This window comes from Aythya marila (genome assembly GCF_965140915.1).
Source record: "Aythya marila genome assembly, chromosome: 2".
Lineage (NCBI taxonomy): Eukaryota > Metazoa > Chordata > Aves > Anseriformes > Anatidae > Aythya > Aythya marila.
The window spans coordinates 104,726,831-104,754,447 of NC_139043.1; the positions used below are offsets into that span (position 1 = coordinate 104,726,831).

Genomic DNA, 27,617 nt, shown 5'->3' on the forward strand with positions numbered 1-27,617 from the left:
AGTGTGGTACCTTGCTGCAACTCGCTTGGGATAGTTGTTAAGGAGTAGCTGTGCGTATGAGCTGTGTGACTGGCGACCCTTAAAACACGGAAGCCAAACGTGAATGAAATCTGAGTGAAATATGTAGAAACGATCCTGAGGAATTCCCACAGCCGGTTTTCTGGTCCAGGTCGGACCAGGGACGAGCCCCCCAGTGCACAAACATGGCTGCACGGCCGCGCAGCAGAGGAGGCTCAGGAGGGCTCCGCACAGCCGGGGGGCGGGGGGGTGACACCTCACGACGCCCTTTTGGGGTTTCTCAGGCGCCCCCCTCGGGCCTCCCCAAACGGGACGCTCCGACGGGGGGGGTCGTGGGTGGGCGTGGGTGCGGGTGCGGGGCGGGCCGGGGGCGGTGGTGGGGAGGGGGGCGGCTATAAGGCGGGCAGCTCGGCGGGGCGGGCGGCAGGCAGTCCCTCCCGGCGGCGGGGTGATGATGAGGATGATGGTGGGCAGCAGCGGGTGGCGGCTGCTGCTGGCTCTGGCCTCGCTCCTCTGGGCGCCGGGGCACGGCCAGCCCCGAGGTGAGGGTCGCGGAGGAGTGGGCGTGGGGTGCGCGGATCCAGCTTGTCCCCATCCCCATCGGGGGTTATGGGGTGCCCCCTGCCCGTGCTGGGCACAGTGGGTACGGGGGTGTGGGGGACTCTTTTCCCCCTCGCTCCTCCATCTCTGTGGCTGCTGCAGCCCTTTCTTCTCCCGAAGCGGCGGCGGTGGGGGCCACTCCGCCCGGCCGCCTCCTCCGGGCCGCCCACTCCCTTTGTGGGGGACGGGGAACGCCGAAAAGGGGCCGGGGGAGGGAAGGGGGCACGGGAGCTGCCCGCTCCCCGGGGCCGGCGGGGGGGACCCGGGGACAGCTCCGTCCCCGAGGGAGATGGGGGGCCCGCAGCCCCGGGTGCCCCCCTGCTGGGGAAGCGCCGTCGCTGATGCAAACCGGCTTAAGCCCCTCTTCTTTGGGGTGAAAGGGGATGAAAAGCCCTCTCCGGGCGTGAGGGAGAGGCGGCGTGAGGATGTAACGGAGCCGATTTACCAAAGTTTTCTCTCCTCGCACGTGGTACCGCGGCGGACGGCTCGGGGCGGCCGCTTTGTTCCAGGAGCAGAGCCCGGGGAGTTTGGCTGGCGAGCAGGAGCCGAGCCCGGCTCTGCAGGGGTCTGCTCGGGTGTGCTGGGCTGCCAGGTACAGCGCTGGAGCCATCAGGTGCTCCTGCTCGGTGTGCTTCTCCTCCTGCTGGAGCCAGCAGCAGGACCTGCGCTGAGCGCTGCTGCCGGCACGGCACGGCACGCCAGTCCCCAGCCGCCTCGGGTCTCAGTTAAAACCAAAAGCCGAGGACGGAAAATGGTTGGAAGGCATATGTTGTGCAGATGCATGACTTGGTTTTGTTTATGGTGAAGTGTGGCGTTCAAGATGGGTATAGCGTGTGAGATTAGCATCTGGCTGTTTGCACGCTGCAGGAAAAGCAAGTGTGCTTATTAATGTTACGTGTACAAAACCTCCTCCTCAACATCAAGGTTGATGTTAAATCAAACCCAAGTTGCTGAGTCAATATATTTCAACCTGTAATTAAATACACCTTGCCTTGGCTGTGAGAACTTACTCTTAGAAACAAATGAAAAGTGGCACAAAACTTGCACTTCACTGTTGTTTTTCATAAGGTACCATTTGTCTATCAAACAACCCTAATTCACTAATTTAAATATGCATGCTGGCACACAGTTTAAAAAGGTAAGAATTATCCTAAAGCTAGTCAAGTATATCTGAGAGAGCCCATGCCTTTTCTTCTCACACAGAAATTTGCAATGATCACGTTGCAGTAATCTGCTGCAACTTTAGTAATGAGTTTAGTGCTGGCATTCCAGCTCTTATGTAGCAGCTCACATGGTCAGTCATCTTGATAAAATGCATATTTTTATCTCACTGATTGAAGATAGCAGTATATTTGAACGTACCTAAGCCACCCTTCCTGGGGCTATTTAAATTAATTACCCTATATTTTTCTAGTTGAAAGATTAGGTCAGGAGACCATTCCTCCTATTAGATTAAGTTGATAGATTTTTCTTTTTTTTTTCTCAGCATGAGAGCACAGATCATCAGAGGAAGCAGTTGGTATTAAACCCCCCAGTGGATAACTGCCTTACAAAAAAACACAGAATTCAAGATAACTGAACCTAAAACAATGCGAAGAATGTGATGCAGATTAGAATAGCCATGCTGCTTTTGCAGAAAGTAAACAACTGAAGTTTAAACTTTAAGCATCGTAATGATGTAAAAAACATTGTTTTGTTAACAGAAAGATTTCTTGGACACTGCAGGAGCATTTGAAAGTTTTGGGGAAAAGGTATCTTGGCTTGCTTGTGGAGAGTACCTTGGTAGAACCCTTTCAGCATTTCCTGTTTTTCTGTTGGTGCCTGCTTTTGTCCTGTCAGCAGATGAGGAAACGTGCATACAATAGTTGCGGGGGTCTGTCAGAAAGTGCTGAAGTCCAATCTGAGAAAAAGCAACGCGGAATAGTAAAGTTAGTGCAGCAACCAGCTTTAAAGGTTAATGATTGGTTCTTTCAGCCTGAAGATTAATATCTACATACCTATAAAATTTACTTGGCATTTTAATTGCAGGTGTGTTGTTGAAGTATTACCATCATGTTGAAAAGCTGGGTCTGTATTTTCAACTGAGTCTTTTGTATTTAATAATGGGAGTTACTCTTTGTGAAGCACGTATCTTTAGTGTCCAGATCCAGACAAGAGCTGTTGTGCTACCTCAGAAGCAAATAACCGTTTCAGAGGCTTTTGTAGCAGCTTTGCTCCACTGGAATGCATTCTTCATTATTCTGAGGGTAAGAGTGATACAGGTCTCTAAAGTGGAAAGAAAAAGCAAGTTGTGCAGCATTACCTGTATTTCATAAACTTGATTCTGCCACTGTCAGGTGATTTTTCTACAATTAAAAAAAATCTTGCCACAGTAAATGTCTTTCAACGATAACTCTCAAATGTGTACTAGACAAAATCTCCTTGGCTGCATCTCATCTCTGTTCTGTGAGCTGGTGTGCTGTGGCAGCCTGTTCTGTTCCTGCCTGGGGTTTCAGAATCAAAAGGCTTTAAGTGTTGGTGCTCAGGAGACTGAATGAGTCCAGGGAGGTGCCTTGGGTGCCTCCTCTGGGCAGAACTTAGCAAAGGTATTTCTCGGGCTTATCACCATTTGGGTTTCAAACCTACCTTGCTTTAAGAATCTGGTTTAGAAAGTATGTGTAAGTTATGACTATAATACACAAATCATAATGTGATGTTCAGCAAACACATTTTTTTCTGAAACATAAGTGATGAGGTTTACTTATGAATCAGATTATTAGAGCACTTGCTCAGGAAGTGGGAGATTTAGGTTAATCTCCTTAAGCTTGAGATGGTCTGAACCCATGTCTCCAATTTCTGAATAAAGTGCCTTATTACCAGTTTGCTATGACAGGTAGTGGAGGGGGAGGCATATATGAAATCCCTCCAAACCTCTGTTTGAAACCAAGCTACTATGTATCCAAGTTTAAAGGGTGCAGAAGGATAATGGGCAAGAGAAAAAGCAGATGCTCTATTTTGGTCAGCACTCAAAAATGGAAGGAGAATCAAAATGCTGGCCTTCTCTTTTTTATCTACTTCTGTTGCAAGCAACCATCAGACATTTAAATACAGTATGGAAAGGTGTTTTTTTTTGTTTGTGTGTTTGTTTTTAAATATCCTTGTCCACCAGCTTTTACTGGGTCACTTGGTGGGATCCACTTAGTGCAGATAGATTTCCTGGTGCTCTTGTTCAGGATGGTGAAGTCCACCTTGGAGCTGGTGTGCTTGAACTCTAGGTGTGTCTTTAGTTGTTAGAAAAATACTTGGGTCTTTTTTTTTTTTTTTTTAGATCTGGTCTTCAGTCTGCAAGCCTAGATAGGTAAATCTAGGTATAGTTTTAGTTGTCTCACTACATCCTCATGTTTTATGGGATGATCTACAATTTCCTCATACCCTTCTGAAACTGAGAGCCAAACTCCTAGGATGTATTAAGATGATGATAAAACTTTGAGGAAAGTCTTCTTAAGCTCTCAAGATAGGGCTGGTCACTTCCCCTATGAAATGAAACATTATTTCATAGGGAGTTTAGAACTGCCATGTGGTATCTTAGCAAGTAAAGCTTTTTTCCACTGGTCTTATAAAAACCTATGTGTCCCTCATGTGCCTTCATGTGGGTTAAGTAGCAGGGCCATGAGGTACTTATTAACTGTCCAAGCTCTATTTACCTTGTCAAGCTATGTGATAAGTCTCCTCTTCACACACACAAAGGAATAAGGTGGGGCAACCCCAGTACAAAACTCAGTCCCTCTCAGGGCTGTCCCATGATAGCCATCAGCCTCAGCCCGTGGGGCCAGGACTGTGACACCCATCACTGTGAGGGAGCTATGGGAGAAGTTCTCCAGGTAGTGACTGCTTATGGGGGACTGTGGGACTCCTTATGCAATGCAGGGGAAGAACATTTTGCAACTGGACAAAACTTATTATGTGGAAGAGCCTCAAAGGGGAAAAGCCAAAGACAGGGAAAGGGGAAAAGTGAAGGCAGAGAAAGGAGCAGAGGATCCAGGAGTTCTGAGAAAGAACAAGTATGGAGTAAAAAAGAGGGATGAGAGGATAAACATGTTGGCTGTAAGCAGGTTGCCAGTCAGCAGGCTTGTCTTGCTGTACCCTGTTCCTCATCAGTACAGTCTATCCTGTCTTTATTAAACTGTTTCTAACTGTTTTCCTGGGTGAAGGGGTCTCAGAGTGTGGAGGTGAAAGTGTCAGTCCCTGGAGAGGGGACCACAAGTCACAGGGACCTCTATGTCTTGAGTGGCTGTGGCTGGACAGACCAGAGAAGGTGTTTGTTGTTTGATCACACTGACATATAGAACCACACCAGGCCAGCCAGCAAGTAGGATGAGAGGTTTAGGAGCAGGTATCAAAGCAGCTATAGTTCTAGGATGGATACTGAAGAGACCAGAGGGTCTGCAATTCAGCAGCCAGAGGGATCAGAAGGACCAGTGCTACTGAGGAGACCATCTAGGGATTGACCAGGAGACCCATCTTTGTGAATGTGCATCTGTGCATGAGTCAGAAAGAGATGAGAAGAGTCAGGGCCAGCTTCTAGGTAGGCTGAAAGTCCAGGCCAGTTACTGGAGGGATCCACAGTGAGCCTGCACATAGGCAACAGCCCATAGGGCTGTTGGCTTTAGAGGCTCGCATGCCCAGGAACCAGTAAAGGGGGAGACCTGGGATTCAGGGGCCAGTTACTAGATAGATTGAATGCCCAATTTTGTAGAAATCCAACTTGTATATATATGAATATATATTTTCCACTTTTACTTTGTTCTGTATAGTGCTCTAACCAAATTCAATTTTAGGTTACTTATCTGCCAGGTCACCTCAAACAGAGACCACATTGCATGTGCCCAGGAATGCTGCCTTTGCAGGTACTATTGCATTACAATGATAATGCTAAATTCCTAATAGGGAATACAAATATATTTCAAAAATTATTAACGAGAAGTAGGGCTTGATAATACTCAAAGAATTTGAAATGTAAAAAGAATAATGTAAAAGATAATGAATCTCAGTGAGGTAAGAATTTTGATGATTGAGGTCTGACTGGAAGATGGGATAGAAGAAAATGATGAGAAATTTCATTTTTTTCTGGTGGTATGCAAGGAATATTTTGGACATTTTGTGAAGAAAACGTGCTTGGCATTGAATGGAGACTCCTAGATCCCAACTTTGCTTTCCTTTTCCTTTTGCCCACACGTCTTTTAAAACAAAGTTAGCACCAACAAGCTACAGACTATTTCTTCTTTTCTCAGAGTGCAAAGGTATGTGACAAAGAAAAATCCCATGAAAGCATGCTAAATAGACTGAAGATTAAGATAAAAAAACATTTGTCTGTCATAAATATTTCCCCTATTCCCTAAGGGCTTAGAAAAATGCATCTCTGGAAATTCAGGACTATCAGTGTGTTGATCAGTTGTTGGTATTTACAGCACTCTCACACAGGATCTTCAGACGGAATATGCTTTCTTTTTTTCTATGTCTTTATTTTTTTTCTAAAGGGGTTAGACAGCTGCTGTCCTCAAGGCATCCCTTTCTGACCAGAGAAATAGCATGTTGGAGAAGTTTTGCAAGGTGAGATTGGTTAGGTTGCAAGAATTGTAATTTCTTAGTTGGTATAAACCTTAGGTGCACATCAATCAAACCTCCCATTTACATATGTTTTTGGGTACATGAGTGATATCCTAGAGGCTGATCCTAATGCCCAGGGGCACTGTGTGGTGAGTATAGCACTCTGGCTTAGAGTTTTGATATGAACACTTCATCTGCTGGAGTTGCGAGCCAAAGCAAAAAAGGTTAGGAGGTATGTTTGTGTTCATTCCTTTGTAGTTAAAGTATCTCTGTAAGAATCACAATTGTTTTAACAACCATGTGAGTTCATAGGGCAGCTGGAAGGGGGGATGCATGGCAGTCACTCACCTGCTGCCTGGCCAGAGCCCTTGCCTTTCTGCAAGCAACCCAAACTTGCAGGCTCTGTGAAGCAGTGGCTAATTTGAGGTAATGGCCTCAGCAGTTTTGTCTTCTCTTTTCTGTGATTTTCCTACCAGTCAGCCCCATGAAGATCTGCTACCACTTTGTGCAAACTGAGTAGATTTGAGCAAAGCCAATAAAACAGGAGGAATTAACTTGTTAGCTTTTGATTTTTTAAAACTATCATTTAATACAGTAATGGCTATATCAGAGGTATTCCCTGACCAGTTCATTTTAGATTAAAGTCTCAGATTTTAAATTGTTTTGCTAGCATACAGTAATTCCTTTTCCCGAACTTATTTATTGTGCTGCGAGTTCCAATCCCCCTCTTGATTCCCGCATGAGAATAAAGGTTAAAAAGCTGTTTAAGAAATGGCCTGCTTTAAGTGGAAACTTTATTTTCCCCTTGGCTTTGCCTGCATTTTTGCTGTTCTGTTTCGCTGTAAAATGACCTTGAAGATAGGCCTGTGTCCACTGCTTCCTTTATCATTTTTGTTAGTGTAAGATTTTATTTGCTGAAAGGCTGCAGGAACAGTGCAGAACCCATACAGGTAATTTGAAACAACTTCTATAGCCTTGATTTGATTATTGAATGTTTTTCTTTTGTAGATTTGATTAAGTGGATAAGCTGTGCTGCTCCTCCACTGCCTCTTCCCCAGACAGAGCCACTGCCTGGGGTGTGGGAGGGTAGAATCTGTCCTTACCAACTTCTCAGTTATTCTGAACCCATCCCGGAGTATCCAGACAAAAAGCATTTGAGTGAATTGATGAGCATCCAGCTCCAGTAAAATGCCTGGGCTTGGAAAGCCAATTAATCAACTCTCGCCTTCCCTGTTTCTGCTTTGCTGAAGGGAGGAAACCAGTTCCTGAAGGCACTGCTACCACGCTGCTGAAGAGCCCCCTATTTTTTTTTTTCCTAATGTTTCCTTACAAACTTTTCTCATTCAAATGCATGAATTGTAATGCATGTTTTGTAATCCTCCATGCTACACCATTCATATATTTTACTTGCCTTTCTAGTAGTCTCTTTTGTTCATATCTTGCACTGTTGTAAGAGAGGAGGCAAAATAGGGTTGTAACTGTCTGCTAATGCCTCTTATGATTAGGTTTCAACTTTATTGGCTCAGAGGGGCTAGATAGCAGAAATTTGCAGTGAAGGTTCTTTGAATTATAAGGGTCTGTGGAAACCCTGGTTTGAATTGGGGTTGTGAAATCCGTGCTGTTGAAATTTCTAGGATTCCATCCATTTGCTCTAGCCTGTGGAGCCTCTAAAACACATGCTAAGTGACTTCTACCAGAAAATACCCTTTAAAATATGCCAGAATTCAACTTTTTGATGGGAATAGGAGAGATCAAATTAACTCCACTGACTCTGGGAGAATAGCTGTGAATTCACATTTATCTACAGACAATTGTTCATTTATTCCTTCAGTAGTTGCTAACTAATGCCATTGCATTAGTTCAGTAAGGCATTTAAATTATGTTCATTTTAAATTGTATGAGTTGTCCGATTTGCATTTACAGGATAATACATCTCATTTACAAGATGAAAAACATTGTAAATGTTTTAACTTGTAAATCTCAGTAAAAGTTGATCACATTTTAGAAAGCATATATTTTTTGCTTTGCAAAAATGTAAGCTTGTTACTGAAATGGTCATTTAAAAGTAAACATGAATTTGAAGCTGAAACTGACAAGTATCAAGTCCTAATGACAATTTATCTTCCTTTAAGTAGGTTTACAGCATGTCTGCCAACATCCACCAGAAGTTTATCATTGCTAAAGGCATGCAGAAATACTAGGGTCAACTAGATGACCTCTCTCCACTTCACAGTGGTCACACAAGGGACAGCTTAATTTCTTTTGTATTTCATAATACTGGGAAGGGGGCATTTCTAATAGGAGAAATGACTGCAAAGTGCAGTGTAGGCTTTCTGTGAAGTGGAGGAAGCTGTTCTTTGCAAGCAGTGAGAAAGATGTATGGGGCTGGGCAGGGAGCTTCAAGCTGAATTGCATGTTGACTAGAGGAGAGAAGATCTGTCTGTAATGATAACAGATAGCATATGACCTGAAGGCACCAATGAAGTAGTAGGTAGAAGCTGTGATTGCTGGTGGATAGCTGAATTCAATGTGTCTTGGTGTAGATCAGAGGTTGCCACACTGATGTTTACTCCAGCAATCAGTAAGGTTGCTCAGAAACTTTATTGCAGGCACTTGGTGTAAGGATCTGCTATTGCTGTGCTGCCACTGCCACAACTAATAGCAGTAACTGAAAAACCTTGGCTTGGTTAAGGCTGGTAGGCCAAAAATCCTGCTGAGGTAATAAGAAAAGAGGGTAAGAAGGGGCTTTTCAGTGGTGTCAGGATGTTTGCCCCCAAAAAAGAAAAATCCTTGTATATACCATATAATACTAACTGATGATACAGGCTCTTTCTTTAAAACTTGAGCAGCCCTCTTCATCTTGTCTATTCTTGAGGACAATGAGAAATACATGCATTCTGCTCTGCACCTCTTCCCGGATAATTGTCTCACTTCCCACAGTAAATCAGCAGAAATGTTTGGGGTGTTTCAGGGTAGGATCCAAAATGTGCTTTGCAAGTTGTAATGTCACAGTAGCGTTGCTGAATTTTAAATTAAAGGACTTCAGCTCTCAAGCCTGGTCTTCAGACTGTTTGAATTTTCTTTAAAAATTACCCTTTAGGCTGAGATGTATCATTCTTGTTTTCAGGCCAAAGGCAAAATACTTTTAGGACACTTGATTAAAATTCCATGTGGCTGAGTTATTGAGCATTGATGGTAATACAGAAGAGAACTTTTTTTTTCTTCTGCAATGTTGTTTTTCCCCCCTCTTTAATTTTGTGTCCTTAAAATTACACTTTCAAGAATTTATCCAGTGTGACACAAATGCCTTTGGTTTTATAAGGATGTTTACTCTAAAATAATGAGGGTTTGAAAGTGGTGAGGGCTTGAAACACAGCAAACATGGAATAGGTGATTTGCTACTAATATTTTTAAATTAGAGATGCAAGATATGCCCTGTGTATTTGTTAACCTGTGAGTAAAGACAGGCAAGTGGAAGTAAATTAATGTAGTTTGCAATTTTACTTTGCCTGGAGTAAAAAGCCTAGGGAAAAAAAGTAGCAGTGTATGTTTTACTTCTTGCAAAAAGCAGACCACCACCTCTGTAGCATATTAAACAGTTGGTTATAACAGAAAAAAGTCCTGCTGAGGATATTTCCCAATTAACCTTTTAAATTGAAGATGAGAAGATATCTCTTAGTAGAGGTGAGGGAATGATCGAGTCTTGCATGTCCTAAGTGTTGCACCAGTTGCAAATCATACCAGCTCCATCTGAGTTAGAGGAAAGGTGCTCCCTTCCACCCAGGAATATCTGGCAGTGATACAAGGCTGTATGTGCTCTGATAATGGCTTTGTGCCTGCTTGAGTGAAAACATTTTTTTTTCTGTGTTTGGAGAAACAAGTGGCTTTGTAAAAACAGGAGAGCTGGTAGTTCTGAGATGCCAAAAACTATTCAACTTGAAATAGCTTTTGTTAATTAATGGAAGTCCATTTATTTTAAACAAGCATTTAATTTCATATAATGCAGCTATACACAGTAAAATTAATATAGTGTGTTCATATTAGGAAAGCAAAGAAAGCCATATATAAAATTTATTTTGACATATGGCTGGTGAATGACAAGCGTAAATGAACTAAGTGAAAAATAAATTTCAGAGTTACCCTGTAGTGCTACTAGTTGCTATAAGACTTGGTTTATGATCACAAGGAGGTGCCAGTAGCCTCAAGGGATCCTTCTTTATGTTTATATGGGAAAAGACATAGTAACATTTTATAATGTTGTGATACTGGGTCACCATATAGAAATAGCTGGGTCTACTCTACCTTTAACTTTTTTTTTTTCACTCTCAGGCCTCTTAAAATTTGCAAGTAATAAATATAAATTTAGCATCATGAGAGAGCTAATAGATACTTGGGTCATAACTTCTAATTTATTATATTCAATATGAAGCCTAATGCTGCACATTTATGCATGCAAATTTAATTAGGGTCAAACCCAGGCATGATTTTCATTTGCAAGGGAGACTGTTGCCTCAGGTTAAAAAATGATTACAGAAGAGAAGCACATGATGAGCTGTAATTTGTTGAGGTAGTGATAGTAAAAGGCAGGAAAAAAGGCTAGCTTACATCTAACATCAATAGGAACAAAAACGTTCTGCATCTTTGAAATTAAGACAAATCATAAATAGTGTATAACTGAGTTCCCTAATCTTTGGCATGCTGATCACAATCCCAGTACTACTGTCATATTCATCTCAGCTAAAGTCTTTTAGGCTGCATGTAAACTAATCTGGCAAGACACTAAAATATTTAATAGTTGTATTTTCTTTAGCTTTGAGTGAAAATTGTTTCCAAGATTAAGGTGACTTCAGGAAAAAGAAATAATGTGGTGCTTAAAAATTTCAAAACAAAACCGGAACAGCCCCCAAAACAATAAACACAATGATGCAGACTCCTCAACATGTGGAAAAAGCTTTTGGTGAACAAGAAAGAACTAATTTCATGGTCTAGCAGGTTTGTTGTTCCTTGGCAGTCTGCCCATCTGTCAACTTTTGGCTCTTTTACTTTGTTATAAATACTGTGGCAAATACTAGGCAGATTCTTGAACAGGCCAGCATGATAGGAAAAAAATATATATACATACAAGACAGGACTGAAGAAATATAAGTTATAGTTTAAAAATGCATGATATATGTAGAAATTATTCACAAATTTCTCAACTTTTTATATTCAGTCACGCCGTTCAATGCACGAACTAGCATGAATGCTAGTTTTCTTCTTCCTGTCTCTTAGTATGTTCTGGATGAAAGAAAGCAGGTAGTTAATGCCACGTTATCTAGAAATTTCTGTTTAAAGATTTGATTATCTTTTTATTCCCAAGAATGGAAAAGTCAATTTTTTGCCTCTGATGTGTGAAATTTGTGGCAGACCAAGCCATGAAGCTATAAAACCTATTGAGGGCTGTGATTTAAGCTATTAAAGCTATTATATTTCCCAATGTTTTTTATTCCCTCAAAATGTTGAGTATTTTCAACCTTAGACCAACAAGTGTTGTGACATACGCTCCTTTGGGCAGCAAGGTAGCTCATTTGTAGGAATCTGGATGCTTGCTCAAACTCCTTCAGTGTTACACAGTTGCATGCTGACCATGTCTTTGCATCCTAATAACTCTACATCCAATTTGAGCACATGTTCATTGTGACAGAGTTTCTATATGATTTAAGTCTGTGTTTGCAAGCTCAGAGCATGAGGGATTTGTAAAAGAAGATGAGCTGTTGTAAAGTTTGCATTAGCTATCTTGTTAGCACTTGACTTCATAATGCAAAGGATATTATTCTAATGTTGGTGTTCAGTCTAAACTTGTGTCTAACCCATCTATGGTGTTTAAAACCATGCTTTGTGTATAATAGCATTAGTTACTGTGTAACAGAGGTGACAAAATTCAGTCTCTGTGGAGATGTGTGTTAGTATTGTTTGTCTGCTTTTTTTTTTTTTTTTAGCATTTAATTTGGAAGTCTGGGTTTTCTTTCATTGTAGGACTTTTACAGGGAGTGTAGTAACTTCCTAATTTTAACTCACCATCCTCTGATGCTACATATAGGGAAACTTAACATCTTGAAATTAAGACTTAGTGTCAAATGCTTTCTTCTCTCTTCCTTTACCATTAGTTTTCCATTGTCTTTTATATTTACCATGCTCCTTATGCTTTGAAATGTAGTATTTTATTAGAGTTAAGGTATTACTTTTTGGGGGGCAAATTTTCTTCCTTATTCAAATTATCTACTGTGTTTTGGCCATCAACCTGGCTATCTGCTGTGCTGAGTATTTGAAGGAAACCATACAAGTTGTGTAAGACTTGCTTTTAATCTTCAAAAACTCTAGAGAGAAAACTAAGGTGTGTGAGGGAATAGTACAGCTGACGTTCATTCGTTATAAAGCAAACTTTTGCCTCCTGTGTTTCCAGTCTGAATTTGCAAGCATGCATCTTTACTAATTTGCAGTGTTATACTTTTTTTTCCCCAATACTTTTCTGAGCCATTGGTTGTTAATTAGCACATCATCTAGCCCAGGGAGACCTCAGTAGTCAAATGCTTGTTGCTGCTAGTGCTCTCAAATTAAGGCTCTTGTTAATAATGCTGAATGCACATAAGCAACATCAGAAAGTGTTTGGCAGAGAAGCTCTCTGTTATTTGGGCAGAAGAAAGCACAGAGTTTGGTCTTCTCCAGCTTATTTGTGCCCTGGCAGCTTGCAGGGTTCAAACAGAATATTGTTTACTGGTCGCATTAACCATTGTAGTGTTTTTTTTGTTGGTGTTTCTTCTGCTGTTTCTGTTGAATTGTTCAATTGTGATTTGCAGAAGCTTTATGGAATCAAAACTATAAAATAATCAACAGATTTTTCTGAAATCAGGGGCTTATGAACATTCAGCAAATGGCTGTAAAGTAAGCTGTTTCCTAGATAACCTGAACTCATCTCATGGGCTGGTGTAGAGTATATGTCTCTATTGTGACTGAGTAGGAAGCAGTGCAACAGAAGAAGATCTTTAGCATACAATGCAAACTGAATTGTAGTGCCTTGCAAAGAAACAAAACTTATTCTGGGGTGTGTTGATGACACTGTGAAGAATTCAAGATTTTTTTTTTTATTTCAGTTGGTGCTGATGAGGTCTTAAGAGTCACACTGGAAAGATGCAAACTGCCAAGAATTCGGAAAGATAAGAGGTTTAGAAAATTGACTGTGGAAAGACTGAAAGGCTTGTTTCTTTAGTCTGGAAAAGAGTATGTGTGTGATAACAGCCTTTCAGGTAATCAAAAGCTGTAATCAAGATCATGACAGATCATGAATGGAGCAATGATGACTAAAAATCAGTAACTTTGCAAGTGATAGAGCACACAAGTTGAGGAATACCTCTCACTTGCTCTTGAACAGAGTAGACAAATTTAGTACATTATTGTATTCAAAATGGATTAAAGTAAATAAACTTAGTCTCACTGAGTACTATTTCTGTGAATGACATGTTAGTCAGTTTTGCTTTACAGCATGAGGAAACAAAGAAAACAGGTTCTAGGAGAATGTTTGTCATGGCACTGAGGATTAATTCTTAATCTGAAATAATCTTATCTAAATACTTCAAATTAAAGTTTGTAGAGATGCTGCTAATAAAATTATGTTCCTTGGTTGGCTCATGTATAATTTGTGTTGTACTAGCAGAAATTCTGCTCTCTGTTGAGCTACAGAAAAATGAGCGGTCAGTTTTCTGAATGATTTCTTAGTGGCTTGCTATGTAAACCCTGTGTGGAAATTGTAGTGAAACTTTCAGCTTTTCCTATTGGTTGATGCTGCTGCTAATGCATATTTTCAGGTAGTGTCTCCGCAAAGTGGTTATAAGGCAGGTTGGGTGTTGCACAACAAATTTCCTGCTTACCATAGGAACAGAGAATTAGTGCCTTAAATCCAGCAGTTAGAAATTAGGGATTTACGCCCATTTATGTTAGGGAAATCAGCTCAGATTTTCATTGTGATTACAGGATAGGATTCTGATGAAAGTATGTAGAAAAGGTTAAGCTAGGGACATTTGCTGGTGAAATAAAACGAGAGTCAATCTATTAAGAAGGCAAAGAATCTGAACCCAAGCATGACAGTTCCAGGGTTTTTATTTAGTAAACTCACTTAGTCCAAAACTTTAATAGGACAGAATAACTAAAACAAAAATCTGTGCCATTGAAAAATGGCTGAGAATGTTATAAAGAATGTGACCTCAACTTCTGCAGTGTAATACTACCACATTTTATACATTCTAATCTTCTGTGACATTTTATTACATTTTGTCCCTAGTCCTTTGTGTTTTCCTGGAGTGCATCAAACTATTCAGAACAACTATCACTACATCCTCTGTAAATATTTTCCATAAATGAATCTATTGCTAGTGAGCAAATTTCAACATTGCCTGCTTTTTATGAACCATTCATTGCCTTACATTTTATTTTAAACACTAACTTGCAAATGAGATTAGACCCCTTCAAGTATCTTTGCTTCTGAGAAAAGACAAAATCAAAAGCTCATTGTTACTATATGCATCAGCCCTTATGTTCAAGTTGCATTTACTCTGTTCACTTGGAATTACTTCTTTATTACCCAGTTGGCACAAAACCAGCCAAAATACTTGGGGAAAATCAAGCTCTTACTTTGCTAAATGTCTCAGAACTGTTCACTGAAGTCTGGTTGGAAGTCTTCATTTTATACACTGATGAACAATGCAGAAAACGCTGTCATCTATTGGACTCAGTGCTTGGTTTGCTTGACTGTCTTGCATTCATTTCCCATCAGTTCTGTTTTCTGATTTCAAACAAACAAAAACACCGTCTGGATTCATTCAGTTTATTGGGATAGCATACAGATTAGTTAATCCGGATTCAGTGGAAATCTGTTTTAAATGGGGCCTTCTTGTGAGAAGTTTTGCTGTCCTTGCTGTGTTTATCAGGTAACAAAAAGTAGTATAATCTTTATTGCACTTACTGAACATATTTGCTGACATAGTGAAGCCTATGGAAAGCAGAACTGCCATATGTATCTTTCTGTTTGTACAACTGTGTTTGTAAAAGAAACATTTAATCAGCTATGCCTCTGCTAGGAAAACAGCTATTCTGAGGAATCCCACAGTTTCTCCACATGCCATCTGTAAAAAGGGAAGAGGTACAGCCTGTCAGTCACATTATGAAATCCATACACATCAAATATGTTCAAACCCACAGACAACACAAGGATTTTGCCAGAACACCCAACCCCAGTCCCCCTGCACATGTAATAGAACAGTGATGAAAGACTTAATTTCCTGGGTAAAAAATGCAATAATCAGGGCTGGTGTTGGGATGTCATTCAGATCTAGCTATACAACATGCAGACAATGGCTCTAAAGTGAGAGTATTTTTTAAAGATGAGTGAGGGAACATATATATCTAAAAAGCCCTTGTTCAGTGGCAGAGAAGGCTTACACTTGCATGTTTTTATGTGCTGTCACCTGCATGCAGACTAAGTCTAATGTCTTTAAAGTGCAGTGATGTTTCTGTACATGGGCAGGCTATATGAGCCAGCCTATTTGAGAATGTTCAATAAATCCAGCATGCATCAGATTTGTCTAAATAGTATGGAACTGATTTGCTCATGTGCAGTAAATCAGGTGTATCCAGAGTGTGTTGACAGATATGCATTGGTCATATACAGGGTTTTTCACTCCTAGTAGGAGTTTACAGAAACACAGAACTGTGGAAACATGTCCCAAATACTTGAGATTCAGGAAAAAAATCAGGGGTGCTTGTACCTTTAAAACAAACAAACAAAAAACCTCAGATGAGGAAAACTTATAAAACCACTCAGAATTAAGAATCCAGGAAAAATGATGGTAATCATTCCTGTAACAAAGAGCTTGCCAGGTCTTCTGTAGATACTGGTTTCAAGTAGGGTAATTCCCAAAGAAATCTAGGCCATATGTCTATCCATAACCTTTACAATGGAGACATGGATAGGTGTCCTGCGTGCAAACATCCACTACTCACACAATGATATATCTCAATCCATAATGACTTTGTGTGAATTGTCATAACTTTGGATGTGCCCCAAAAAGCTGCATGCTCCAAATGTCTCATTCATTTGAAGGATTAGCATAGATAGGCACATGGAAGCACATAAAATAGATGTTGACTGCCTCATCTACCTAAAAGCTCCTTGTCTGCCTTTCTTTTCCCTGCCATGCTGACCACCTGTTCATTACAACTGACTTCTTTATGAGCAAGCCTTTTCTCTGACATGTAGTAAAATATTAACGTTATGTCCTTCATCACAAGGTCTGCCTGCTGAGCTATACCTACAGCAAATTTGTCTAACCTTTAGATTCTTCCTTGCCACTCTAAGAGTCAAACGTTGTAGAGTGTTAATGTGACAAATTCTGCCACATCCACATTGCAGACCACGTTGTTAAGGATTTGATTCCCTCTGCTTCCTCTGAGCCTGGGGCTTTCTGCCTCTGTTCCTGTAGGAAAGCTCTGAATGGTGTATTTCTGGGAGCATGCACCCAGGTATGCAGATTTTCAGCCTTTCTGTAGTTTTAGTTATGTATCTGGGTAAAACCAAGTCCTTACAAATGAGAGCAACTTCCCTGAGTATTCAATGAAATCACACTCAATTTCTGTGCTGAATTAGTGAATCAATTGTTATTCTTTCTTAAGGTCAAACTAGCATGTACACACACAATTCATTTTCTGGTATCAGGTGGTGTGTCAATCTCTGGTTCAGGGCAAATGGGCTGCTTAGTAGATGGGAAGAATCATGTTGAAGAGTTTACCTTACCATGAAAAGAGTTGGCCAGCACTCAGAATTAAATGCATTTACTTGAAAAATTCTTATTTTCTTGGGACTGCCAGTCTTCTTGCAAAATGATGGATGGTAACTCCCAAACAAAAATGTTCTCAATGGTAGAAAAGTGAAGTAGCAAGTGCTTACAGGCAAAATTGTCTATAAGGTATTTTAATAATCGGAATATAGTCAACCAGACCAGATTAGCCAGCTGAGAAGTCACTGTAGAACTTTACAGATTGTGGCCATCTGTATGGAGGTCTCTCAAGGCTCTTTCTAAGCCTCTTTGGTATGATTGCATAATGTGATAGAGGTACAGGATATCTTAGCAGTGAAGTTGTGAGGATTTTTTTATGTAGCACTTACCTTCTTTTCTAGTGAGAAATAAGTATGATAAATCTAATTCAATCAATCATCTGTGCTGGACTTCAGATAGCAAACTGTAAAAGTTACATTAATGCCTTTAAGAATGCAAATATCACTTGCTGTAAATTCAGTTTAATGATACGTGGTATCTTCCGGCAGAGCTTTATGTCAGTTACAACCACTTTAATTTTAAAGCAGGATATGATCACAGTCACTCATTTATCTGTAATTGGCTCATTTAAGTGACTGATTCTGTGGTTATTCATCTTTATCATACCTACCTTCTCCCTAAGAAAAGTGAAAATGTATTTCACCAGATGGTTATAGTCTTCTTTTTGTGGCAGAGGAGCATCTGGAGTTCATCTCGCTATTATGAGTACTCAGCTTTTCTTAAAATTTTCTTAAGACCATGCTGAATGACTGAAGAGGAGCAATGTAATGTAAAGATGTAATTAATTTATTTTAATTTGCCCCTTTTTTCATGTTGTTTATTCCAGATACTTACTGTTTCTTTATAAATCAGATCATAGGCTATTCAGTCTCCACTGAAATCAGTGGCTACACCTCTGAAAATTGCCTTAAAACTTGATTGCATTAAAGAGAAGCAGAAATTAATGTGATTACCTAGCATTTGAAGAGATGCATCATGATAAAGCTAACAACCTCTTGTTTTTTGTTCAATTCTGGGACAAAAACACTACAATTGGATTGAAATGCCCTATTTCTTATTTCTTTGAGAGAAGAAAACTCATTATGAGACTTTCATGGCATCATACCAGCATTTCATTTTATTATCAGTCAGTGCATTTGATAAAGTTAGTGAGATGCTTGATGACAAGCAGTCAAAAGGGCTCAGTCCAGAGTGACAGCTACAATGTCTGAACCTGACCTGAATTTGGGATTTTGGAATGAAACATTTCCAAGACAGCACTAACCATCAGCACTTTTTCTTCAGAGCTTTTCTATTCCCATGGCACAAATTTGTTGACTCATGGTTATTGTAGGTAAATTATGTCACTCTAACAAATGACCCTGGAAACGAATGGCAGGGCTACTGTGTAACATGAGTGAAGGGTAATGAATGACCTGGGAAGTTAATTGGTAGATCTTGAAGGCTGGCCAATAGATGCCTTTGTGAACAGTAGTGAATAGCGAATACAGAAGTTTTTTTTAATCATTAGGGACTAATGTAAAACAGGGTACCCTCTTCCATCAGTGAGCTTTCTTGTCTGGTAAGAAAATGTAGGCTGCATTTCTGCTTTGCCTACAGCTGTGAGTCTGGAGCAGTACTGCACCAACACTACAGTAAACATGAGATGAGTGTGCAGACGGCATGTTAATGGAAGAAGAGGCTCACCATATGGTCAATAGTATGTCCTCTATGTCATCGCCTGCTTCAGATTTAGGTATGATGAGAACAAGGTGTATGCTCTGGTATAGATTTAACTTAAATGAGGTAAGGATTAAAACAAACAAACAAAAAAGAACCCACCTCCATCTTCCTCTTTGAGTATGGCACAATTCAGCACAATGAAAAACACGGTTTATTACTCATGCTGTGGTGAAGAAGGTTAGGACTTAACCATGTAATCAAAGGAATATTGAATTCTACCTTTCTGAGGTGGACAGCTAAGAAATACAAAGTATTAATATTGCAATGTATATTGTAGATTAATGAAGAAAAATAATTTTTGTAGTTGTACTCGAAGAAAGGCATGTTTTCACAAATATGCTTAAATATGTCTGGATTTTTTTTTTTAATTCCTTAGACGAAAAATTATAACAAAAAAAAAAACTTTCAGAAATGTGATTTTAATACCTCACTATTACAACAGTAGCAATTCTTGCAGCACTCTTAATATGCTATTCCAAGGCTCCAACTTTGATTTCAGCCCATCATGTTTAATCTCTTCACACAGATCAGTTTTTTCCAAATTGGTTCTCTTTTTCAGAGTTGTTTCTGTATACAAATGGAGTATTTGTGTTGTGAAATGGAGTATCTGTGTTGTATTGATGGATGCAAACTTAACCATGCAAGAAGCAAGAGATTTTTAACCTAGGAGGGAAGGCTGGAAAATTGTAACAAAGCTCCTGAGAAGTTGTGCTTACTTAACTTCTTCCTGTCATGGGAAGTATTCCTTAAATGTTATGAGTAGACTTCAAGCTCAAGTAAAACATCCCTCATTTTAGAAAATATTAAGAGTTCTGAAGCCGGTAACAGTGGTCTTTCATTACTCCTGTGCACAAGAGCATTACCGCTTGAAAGTACTGTAAAGTGTGTAAAGATTAATAAGCGACAAGCCAAGTTTTCCTTAGACTTTACACAGGCTTCAGAAAATCCCAGAGTAAAGGTCTAAAACACAGCTCTTAAAATGTGCAAGCAGGGAGTGTGTCGCTGAGGGCAGTGGTGTTCTTGCCCTGGGGAGCTTGGGTTAAATGCTTTGTTCTGCATGGGCAGAGGGCTTGCTGTACGGCTCCTCATCCATTCTGGCAGAGGGCCAATTTTCCCCCTGGTTTTGATTATTTCACAATGTGGCAAGAAGGTTTAGTAACTGGAACAGAGTTAGTTTACTAGCTCTTATGTTCCTCAGGAGAGCTGGGGACTCCCCTGGGTCCATCAGAGCAGGGCATGACACCCAAGGCCCATCCCTCCATCTCATCCAGGAACAGGGCAACCCGGGATTGCCTCCCTGGTGACAGGACCAGGATGTAGGGCCATGGTGTGCCTGGCTCAGTGAAGGCCAATGGCTGGGCAGGGTTTGTCTGTGGGGAATATCACTGGGTGGGGAGAGAAATGGGGATGCTTGGCTCTGGGGGGGGTCTTCTAGAGGGGGTGCCCCCAGGAGCCCTTGGGGGGGTGGATTAGGGAATGTCAGGACCAGTGGTGCCTCAGGGACATAATGGGTGATGTGCTGTTGTCAGTTTGGTATGATGATGTTTTCACAAAATAATCTGTTTTCATTGCATTTTTCTGCATCTCTGTCTCTAGGCTAGAAGCTTGTCACAAAACAATGCATATTCAGAGATCTATCTCATAATGATGACTGAATTTTGCTTGCTTTACACTGTGACTGATAATTGTTTTTTATTTCAAGGCCTGTTCCCTGCCATTTTGAACCTGGCCAGCAATGCTCACATCTCCACCAATGCCACTTGTGGGGAAAAAGGACCAGAGATGTTCTGCAAACTTGTTGAGCATGTCCCAGGCCGACCACTGCGCAACGCCCAGTGCCGGGTCTGTGACCGTCACAGTGCCAATCCCAAAGGCAAGTTTCTCTTTTTTGTTGTTGTCATCTTTTTTGTTTTTGTTTTCCATTGTTTTGTCTTGTTCTCTTTGACCCTTTACCATAAATACAAAGTGCATTGGGGTCAAATACTTTTTGCTTTTAGTGTCTCAACTACATGAGTGAAGCTGCCTTTAAGCAAAAGGACTGACAGAAAGCACAAACACCTTAAATCACCGTTAAGCACTGCAGAGTCCAATGACAGCCTTTTTGTCTGGAGGCAAATTTCAGCTTTTACTTTGTGGCAGAAGGAAATTATACTCTGCATGAAGTAAATGTACTGGGTCAGAGAAAATAGCTTTAGATGTATTTTCAATAGATGTTTAATTTTTTTCTCTTTAATACAGAGCAGCACCCAATTTCTAGTGCAATTGATGGTACCAATAATTGGTGGCAAAGTCCCAGCATTCAGAATGGGAGGCAGTACCACTGGGTCACCATCACCTTGGATCTAAGGCAGGTGAGTAACATTTACCTGAGTGTCTGTCACTTATTGAATGTACAGTATAAGTCTATGCAATTTATTGTAGTTCTTCAGTGTTTAGATGGTTGGATATTTATCAGTTAGAAATTTAACAGCACATAATTAAAGCTGGACAGTTAAACGTTATACAAACTGATTTTAAACAGATGTGTTTTTCAGTTATTATTAAGGAACATCTTAGAGATTTTATTCCTATCAGCCTGGAATGGAAGTGACTTTGTTTTCAAGCAATATAGGTCATGAAGTGTTACTGTAATTCAAGACACAGCAACAGTTGTGTATGTGTGAAGAAGAGAGTTTACACCAGTGTTCGCTTTGTCTTCATAACCTTCCTTTGTCTGTTCTTGATATCTTTCCCCTGACAGTCCTCTGCTATTGTTTTTCTCTGCTTTAGATTTCATGCAAGTTGCTTGAATTCTGGGTTACTGAAGATATTTTAAAGCAGAAAACAGTGTTTTCAAGGTGTAACTCTGATAGGCACAAATTTTATATATGAGGATGCATCTTTTTTTTTTTTTTTTTTTTTTTTTTTTTTTTTAAGCTATATCTATCAGATTTTCACCTGATCACTTGATCACTGTACAGTTTTGTAGTAAAAGAGTAATGATTTGGAGTAGAACATAGCAGAAACATCTAACATTTACTACAAGAAAAAACACACAATACACTTACAAATATGAACTCTTCCAATCCATAAGCATTGTAACCCTGATACTGAGTTTAGGAGAAAGAAAGAAAAGTAAGTGACAGGAATAAATGTACTCACATCATTTACCTGATGGTAGATCTCAAGTTATATGGAAACCTGTTAATGGAATGCAATGATCAGACTGAAGTGTAAAATGTCAGAACGTTCAGCTGCAGGATCTCCAGAACCCTGGAAATGCAGGCTTTCCTTTCAGTTGATTGATATGATAAGGACTTGACCACATAAAATAGAGCAAAGTGTTTTTCTGTGCTTCCCTTCTGACTGGTTCTGATCACTCTTTTTTTTTTTTTTTTTTGTTAGAAGGAACATCAGAAAAAAAATGTTCTATATTCCTTCTGTGGACATTTAATGTTAGTTGTTCTGCAGAGTTAGAAGTTAGAGGTCTGAATCAGAAATTTTTGCCCTCGGGAAGGATGGAACTACTTGTACAGAGATTGATTCCTTTGCTTTGGCACTTAATGACAAAAAAAATACCCCCAGAAGCTTAGAGGTATTTGCCCCTTCTTGTAGCTGGTAAAATTCTTACATGGGAAACTGCCAGACTGCACAGATGATTCCCTAATTTGCTGGTTTGTCTGTTAGGCATGGAAGAATCAAGTCTCCTACCCTGCCCCAAATAAAGACAAAGTCATTTCTGAAGAAAATGTTTTTTCCTTTGATTCTTCTTTTTCTTTGAACAGATCTAAGCTATTTGAAAATCATAGGTCAGCAATTCACAGATTATTAATATTAATTTGCAGCTTCATTTAATATGAATTCCAATATGAATTGAAATTAATATTTCTGAACTCTTAGCTTTGTTACTAGCTAAGAAATGCATACTTGCTGCACAGCTGATAACAAGCTTTTGCAAGATTGTTAAACTCTGACTGAAGGTTATTTTTAATGTTAAAACAGAAGATTTAACTTTGTTTTAAAAGAAGTATGCTTTAAAATGAAGCATAGATTAAACAAGTGTGTAGTTTCCTCTTTAATTAGAAAGCTGAGCTATTAGGAAAATAATCACACGGTATCTTTTGTCATAAGTTTGAATAGGACTTCCTTGTTTGGATAGTTGATTTTGTGTTTGGTTTATAAATGGACAAACAGGAAAGAAAAATGAAGGAGGGAGTGAGGCTTTCCTTTTTTTCCTCCTAGAACATTTTTACTTTGGAAACAGACCAACTGAACTACCCTCTAAATCTTAGCCCTGTTGATGTTTCTTCAAATAAGTATCTTTCCTCTCTTGTCCCACACTGTTTCACTGATTTGATTTGAAAAGTTTCCCCTGAGGGGTCTTTTTTCTGTGTTTTCCTCAGACAGTTTGAGAGAGAGAAGGCATCTAGGGCTATGCAACATGAATGTAAATTGCTGCTCTGCAAGGAAGGATTTGGTTAATAAAGAATGCTTGAAGTCAATAAGTTATTAGAGCTGACTTGTTGTCCCTACTTTAACCGAGTCAGCACGAGTAAAAAATAACAAACAAAAAACATATGAAGGGCCCTAGTGATTTTAGTAACTTTTTACTTCACAAATTTTGTTTTGAATGAGTTAAAATACTCTTCTAGAACCTTTAAAGGTATTCCTGAAATTCAGTATCTCTAACTATATGCATTGCTTTGTCTCTTTAGCATTGGTACTTTCTTTTAAATTTCAAGCTTTGTGCATTAAATATGTCGAATAGCATATTGAAGTTTTTAACTTTTCTTGGCAGAATATAGAATATATTAATACCCTTTTGTGATGTGAAGAAAGCTAATCTGAATATTTCTTATTATTTTTGAAAAAATACTAGAAGTTATAACAATATGAAAAATGTTTTTTTTTTTTTTTTCCTTTTTTTTTTTCTTCATATTTTTGCTAATGTACGGCATTGAGATACAACCCAGCAATGGGGTTGGTGAGTGCTGGAATGCAGTCTTAGCTGGTGAATATGGGGAAGATTCTGGTGGAAATTATGGTTCCACTCAGCTTATCCTAGGTATATATATTCTGGCCACAGTCTCTGTCTGTTGGCTGTATTCATCTCTGCTCAAATTTGAAGGGAGCAGAGAATATTCCTTCAGCTAATATTCTAGCTTGCAGATAGTTTATTTAGTTTAAAAATGTTCCATTCAAGATCAAAATTGCTATTTAGATCTTTCTCCTTCAAAATTTCTGTGCTATTATAACTAATGCTAAGCATTTTGTAAGGATAGCTTATGGCTACTTCACAGTTCTGTAGCTCATATGGATCATGAAAACTAGGTACATATATTCTGTCATTCATTTTCGTGTTCCCAGGACCAAATACATGTGCGTGATAGTTGGGAAGACTTTTTTTTTTTTTTTTTTTTTCCCCCATTAAAATGTATGTCAAAGTTCCAGAGTTGGGGAAAGAGTAGTTTAGTAATGAGATATAGTATTGGTGTACAAGATACCAACGTTTAATTTATGATCTCATGCTTTCTACACTGGCAGTTCTACATAAATAAATACACAGCTGTTCTCTGGACAGCTATTTTGCAAAATGATAATGAATTAAAATAAATGCCGACTATTACAAATGCCAGTTGTGTGCTTGTGCCAACTGTAAAATATTTCTCCATCACAACATTAAATGAATATTTTCCTTAGTATTATTAACATGTTTCAGACTTTCAAAGGTATTTAAGGGTGCTTAGTGCTAGGCAGTAACAGAATGGCACAAATTTGTATCCCACAAAGTTCTTGAATTGTAAAGCAAGATCAGTCGTTCTTGTAAGAACTCAAGTATGAAGTTGTGAAAACATCTCCACTTTGATAAAGTCATAGCTCATGAATATTTCATGAATACTGGATTACAACTCAGAGACTGTGAAAGAATAATTTTCAATTTCTGCTATTAGAAAGTCAAATATAATGTAAATAATGTTATGATATGATATGTGCTGAACTTTCATCTTGAAATCACTTGGCAAGAAGAAGTTACTGTCAGGACAAACCCTTTGCTGATATAAAAAATACAGTTCTCTTGACTAGATCAATGCTAATTTACTTTATGTGGCAAGTTAAAGCCTTGTTGCTATAAAACTGATGATGAAAAATTCAGGGTGCTCGTTCATCTGTACTTTCTTATAATACACTGATTGAATAAAATTAACTTCTATTTCAAAACAATGGTTGCATCAGAGCAAAATGTAGCAAACAATTGCTAGCTAGGTCTCAGAATTTTACTATTTATATGAACAATGCAGACTGATACTCAGAATATCCCTTCATGTAGTCTTGGACTCTGAGAGTTTGCAAAAATATCATTCATTTTAGGCTTTTTGGATTCAGAAAGGAAAATGAAATCAGAGAAAAAGTACCAGCTCTATATGTATTGACACCATTAAGCAGAAAGGTTTTTTCAGGTTTACTTAAAATACAGAGTAATGTTAGTTGTTGCAAGCATTTTCACCACAGCATGTCATGCCATTTTGAAAGCACTCTTGGCTGTTTTTTACATTGCCTTCCTGCACTCATCCTGAAGGAAAGATTTAGTTGAATTTATAAAATTAGAAGGAACTGATCTGTTAAACTAATCTGAGATTTAGAAAAAAAAAATCTTTTGGGACTTATCCTTCCTTTTAACTTTTCACTTTTGGAGACTGGGGCTCAAATAGTTATGGATAGACAGCACATCTTCCCTTACTATTCTGTCAACCTAAGTAAATTGAAAAATTTAACTGGCAGTCTTTATCCAAAAAGACTACTGGAAAAATTGTACTTGCCAGGACATGCCTGTGGAAATAGGAACATTTGGCTAGCATCTACTGTGTGGTCACTGCTAGCAGTGTCTTGAGCAAAAGAGTTTGTAAAATTGCCTGATGAATGGGGAAAAGGATTTATCTGCCAACCTTTTACAAGAACAGAGTACCTGATGTTGCTTGATCTGCATTCAGGGAAACAAGGTCATTAGAAAAGCTAAAGAAAGTAAAAGTGATGTGTTATGTTGGTATTGCTGCTACAAAGAAGGGGTTCTTCAGTACAGGTTTATTTGGCTGATCTTTACAGTCAGGATTGAAATGCCTGTAAAATGACACTTCTAATCTATGGCTGCTTGGGAATTGCTAACTTGCTTTGGCTTGCCCTTTTTACCCTTGCAGCTCAATAAGGAAATGAGTCCTGGGAAAGCTATACAGTCAGATTAAAGCATACAAATCATTAGCTCTTGCCACACAGCTCAAGTTTATCACACGGCCAGTTTGTGGACAATGAATGAACATGTAGAGTGGGAAGAAACTGCCCTCAGTGATGTTCAAACGTGGAGACCTCATTAAAGTAAAAATCTTTAAGGAAATACTGAGGATGTTGGTGTCAGTTTGCCTTATATGGAATCCTGGTTCAGATCCATTCTAGGTTGCATAGGTTATGGGATATGAGGTCTCCCAAGCCAAAACTGACGTTCCTTAAAATGCCTTCATATGAACACACTGGGGACACCTGAATCCCTCTGTTAGCTTTGTTCTCTTATTTGGGAATTTAATTCCTGAGAATATAACTTCTACTGGCAGGTTGGCTTGTGATTTCTTGATAGCAGGAATTTATGCAATATCCTTTCATTTATATATTTAACCTATATAATTTCAGGGACTGACATATTCTAGAGTTTGCTGACATTCAGTATCATGTGATTTTACCTATGAAGTATTTTCAGGTACTTATGGGCTATATGTGGAAGAGACTTGAGAAAATCCACAGGGAAAAGAGCCTGGCAGTGTTTTTTTACACATGCTGACTATGCATACTTCAACAGATACAGACCATTCATTATTTTTTGAATGCCTCTTTTGGGTTCTTAGTTTCAAATATATTCAATTCAGTTTTTGGAGAACTGTGTACATGGAAGAAAAATAAATCACTAGAAGACTTGAGAACCAGACTGGGCTACTTTTCTGAAAAAAAAAAACCACATTGGCTTTAAAGGATACGACATTAAAATGAACTGCTCTGGAAGTTGCTGTGAGAAATTTTATCTTTATATAGCTTTTCCCCTCACCAAGAAACTTGATATTTAAAATAAATTTCATCTACATACTCTCATATGAAAGTATCTTCCGGTTTTATTTCTGCCTGCAGTTAGTTTGTGATGAAGGATAACTTATTGTTACTGGTTGGAACTGGATTTAAAACTAGCCACATCAGCTGCAGAACATAATCGGTCTTGAAAAATCTCAGTGTAATCAGAAGTAGATCATTTGTTGTTCAGCCAACTGTGTAATAAGTAGGGAAGTAGTTTAGTTGATGAGAGCAAGCACAGAGAAAAATAAATAAATAAAAATAAAATCAGACCAGCTGACTATCACATTTTATGTCTGATTTTTAATCAAAACCAAGATTGTTTGACTTTTTTAGATATTAAATCCAAAAAGTCAGAATTTAAAGATGAGATGGAAAAAAAAATCACAAGTGTCTGTAGATTTCCTAAGCAAAGCTCTGTTCACTTGTGCATACAATGTAATTACTCTGTTTTTGTATGTTTATTTCTCCATTTGACGGAACTGAAATTTGCTTTTTCATGGCAAGTGTTATTCTTGCTCTGGCTTTCATCAGTACTGTGAAACAAATACAACAACAAGTTACAAAACAAACAAACAAACAACCCCAAAACATGTTTAAAAATGTCTGAAAGAAATCATAGGAGTTACAATAATTATACCAGCTAACCAAGTGGTCCACTTTAGTGAGAATACAGACCTCTGTGATGGTAAAATAGCACGGTGTTTTTCTTTTTCCAAATGTGGCTTGATAATATACTGC

General features: G+C 39.1%; 1 protein-coding gene across 1 annotated transcript in view; it reads left to right on the top strand.

Annotated features, from left to right (window-relative positions):
- The first annotated feature begins 451 nt into the window (after positions 1–451).
- Positions 452–27,617, top strand: part of LAMA1 (laminin subunit alpha 1) — a 103,226-nt gene continuing 76,060 nt past the window's right edge. The window contains exons 1-3 of the mRNA XM_082754441.1: positions 452–560; positions 20,494–20,664; positions 21,030–21,142. Coding sequence (XP_082610567.1) covers positions 470–560; positions 20,494–20,664; positions 21,030–21,142 — 375 coding nt within the window. The 5' untranslated portion in view covers positions 452–469. The remainder of the gene's footprint in view (positions 561–20,493; positions 20,665–21,029; positions 21,143–27,617) is intronic.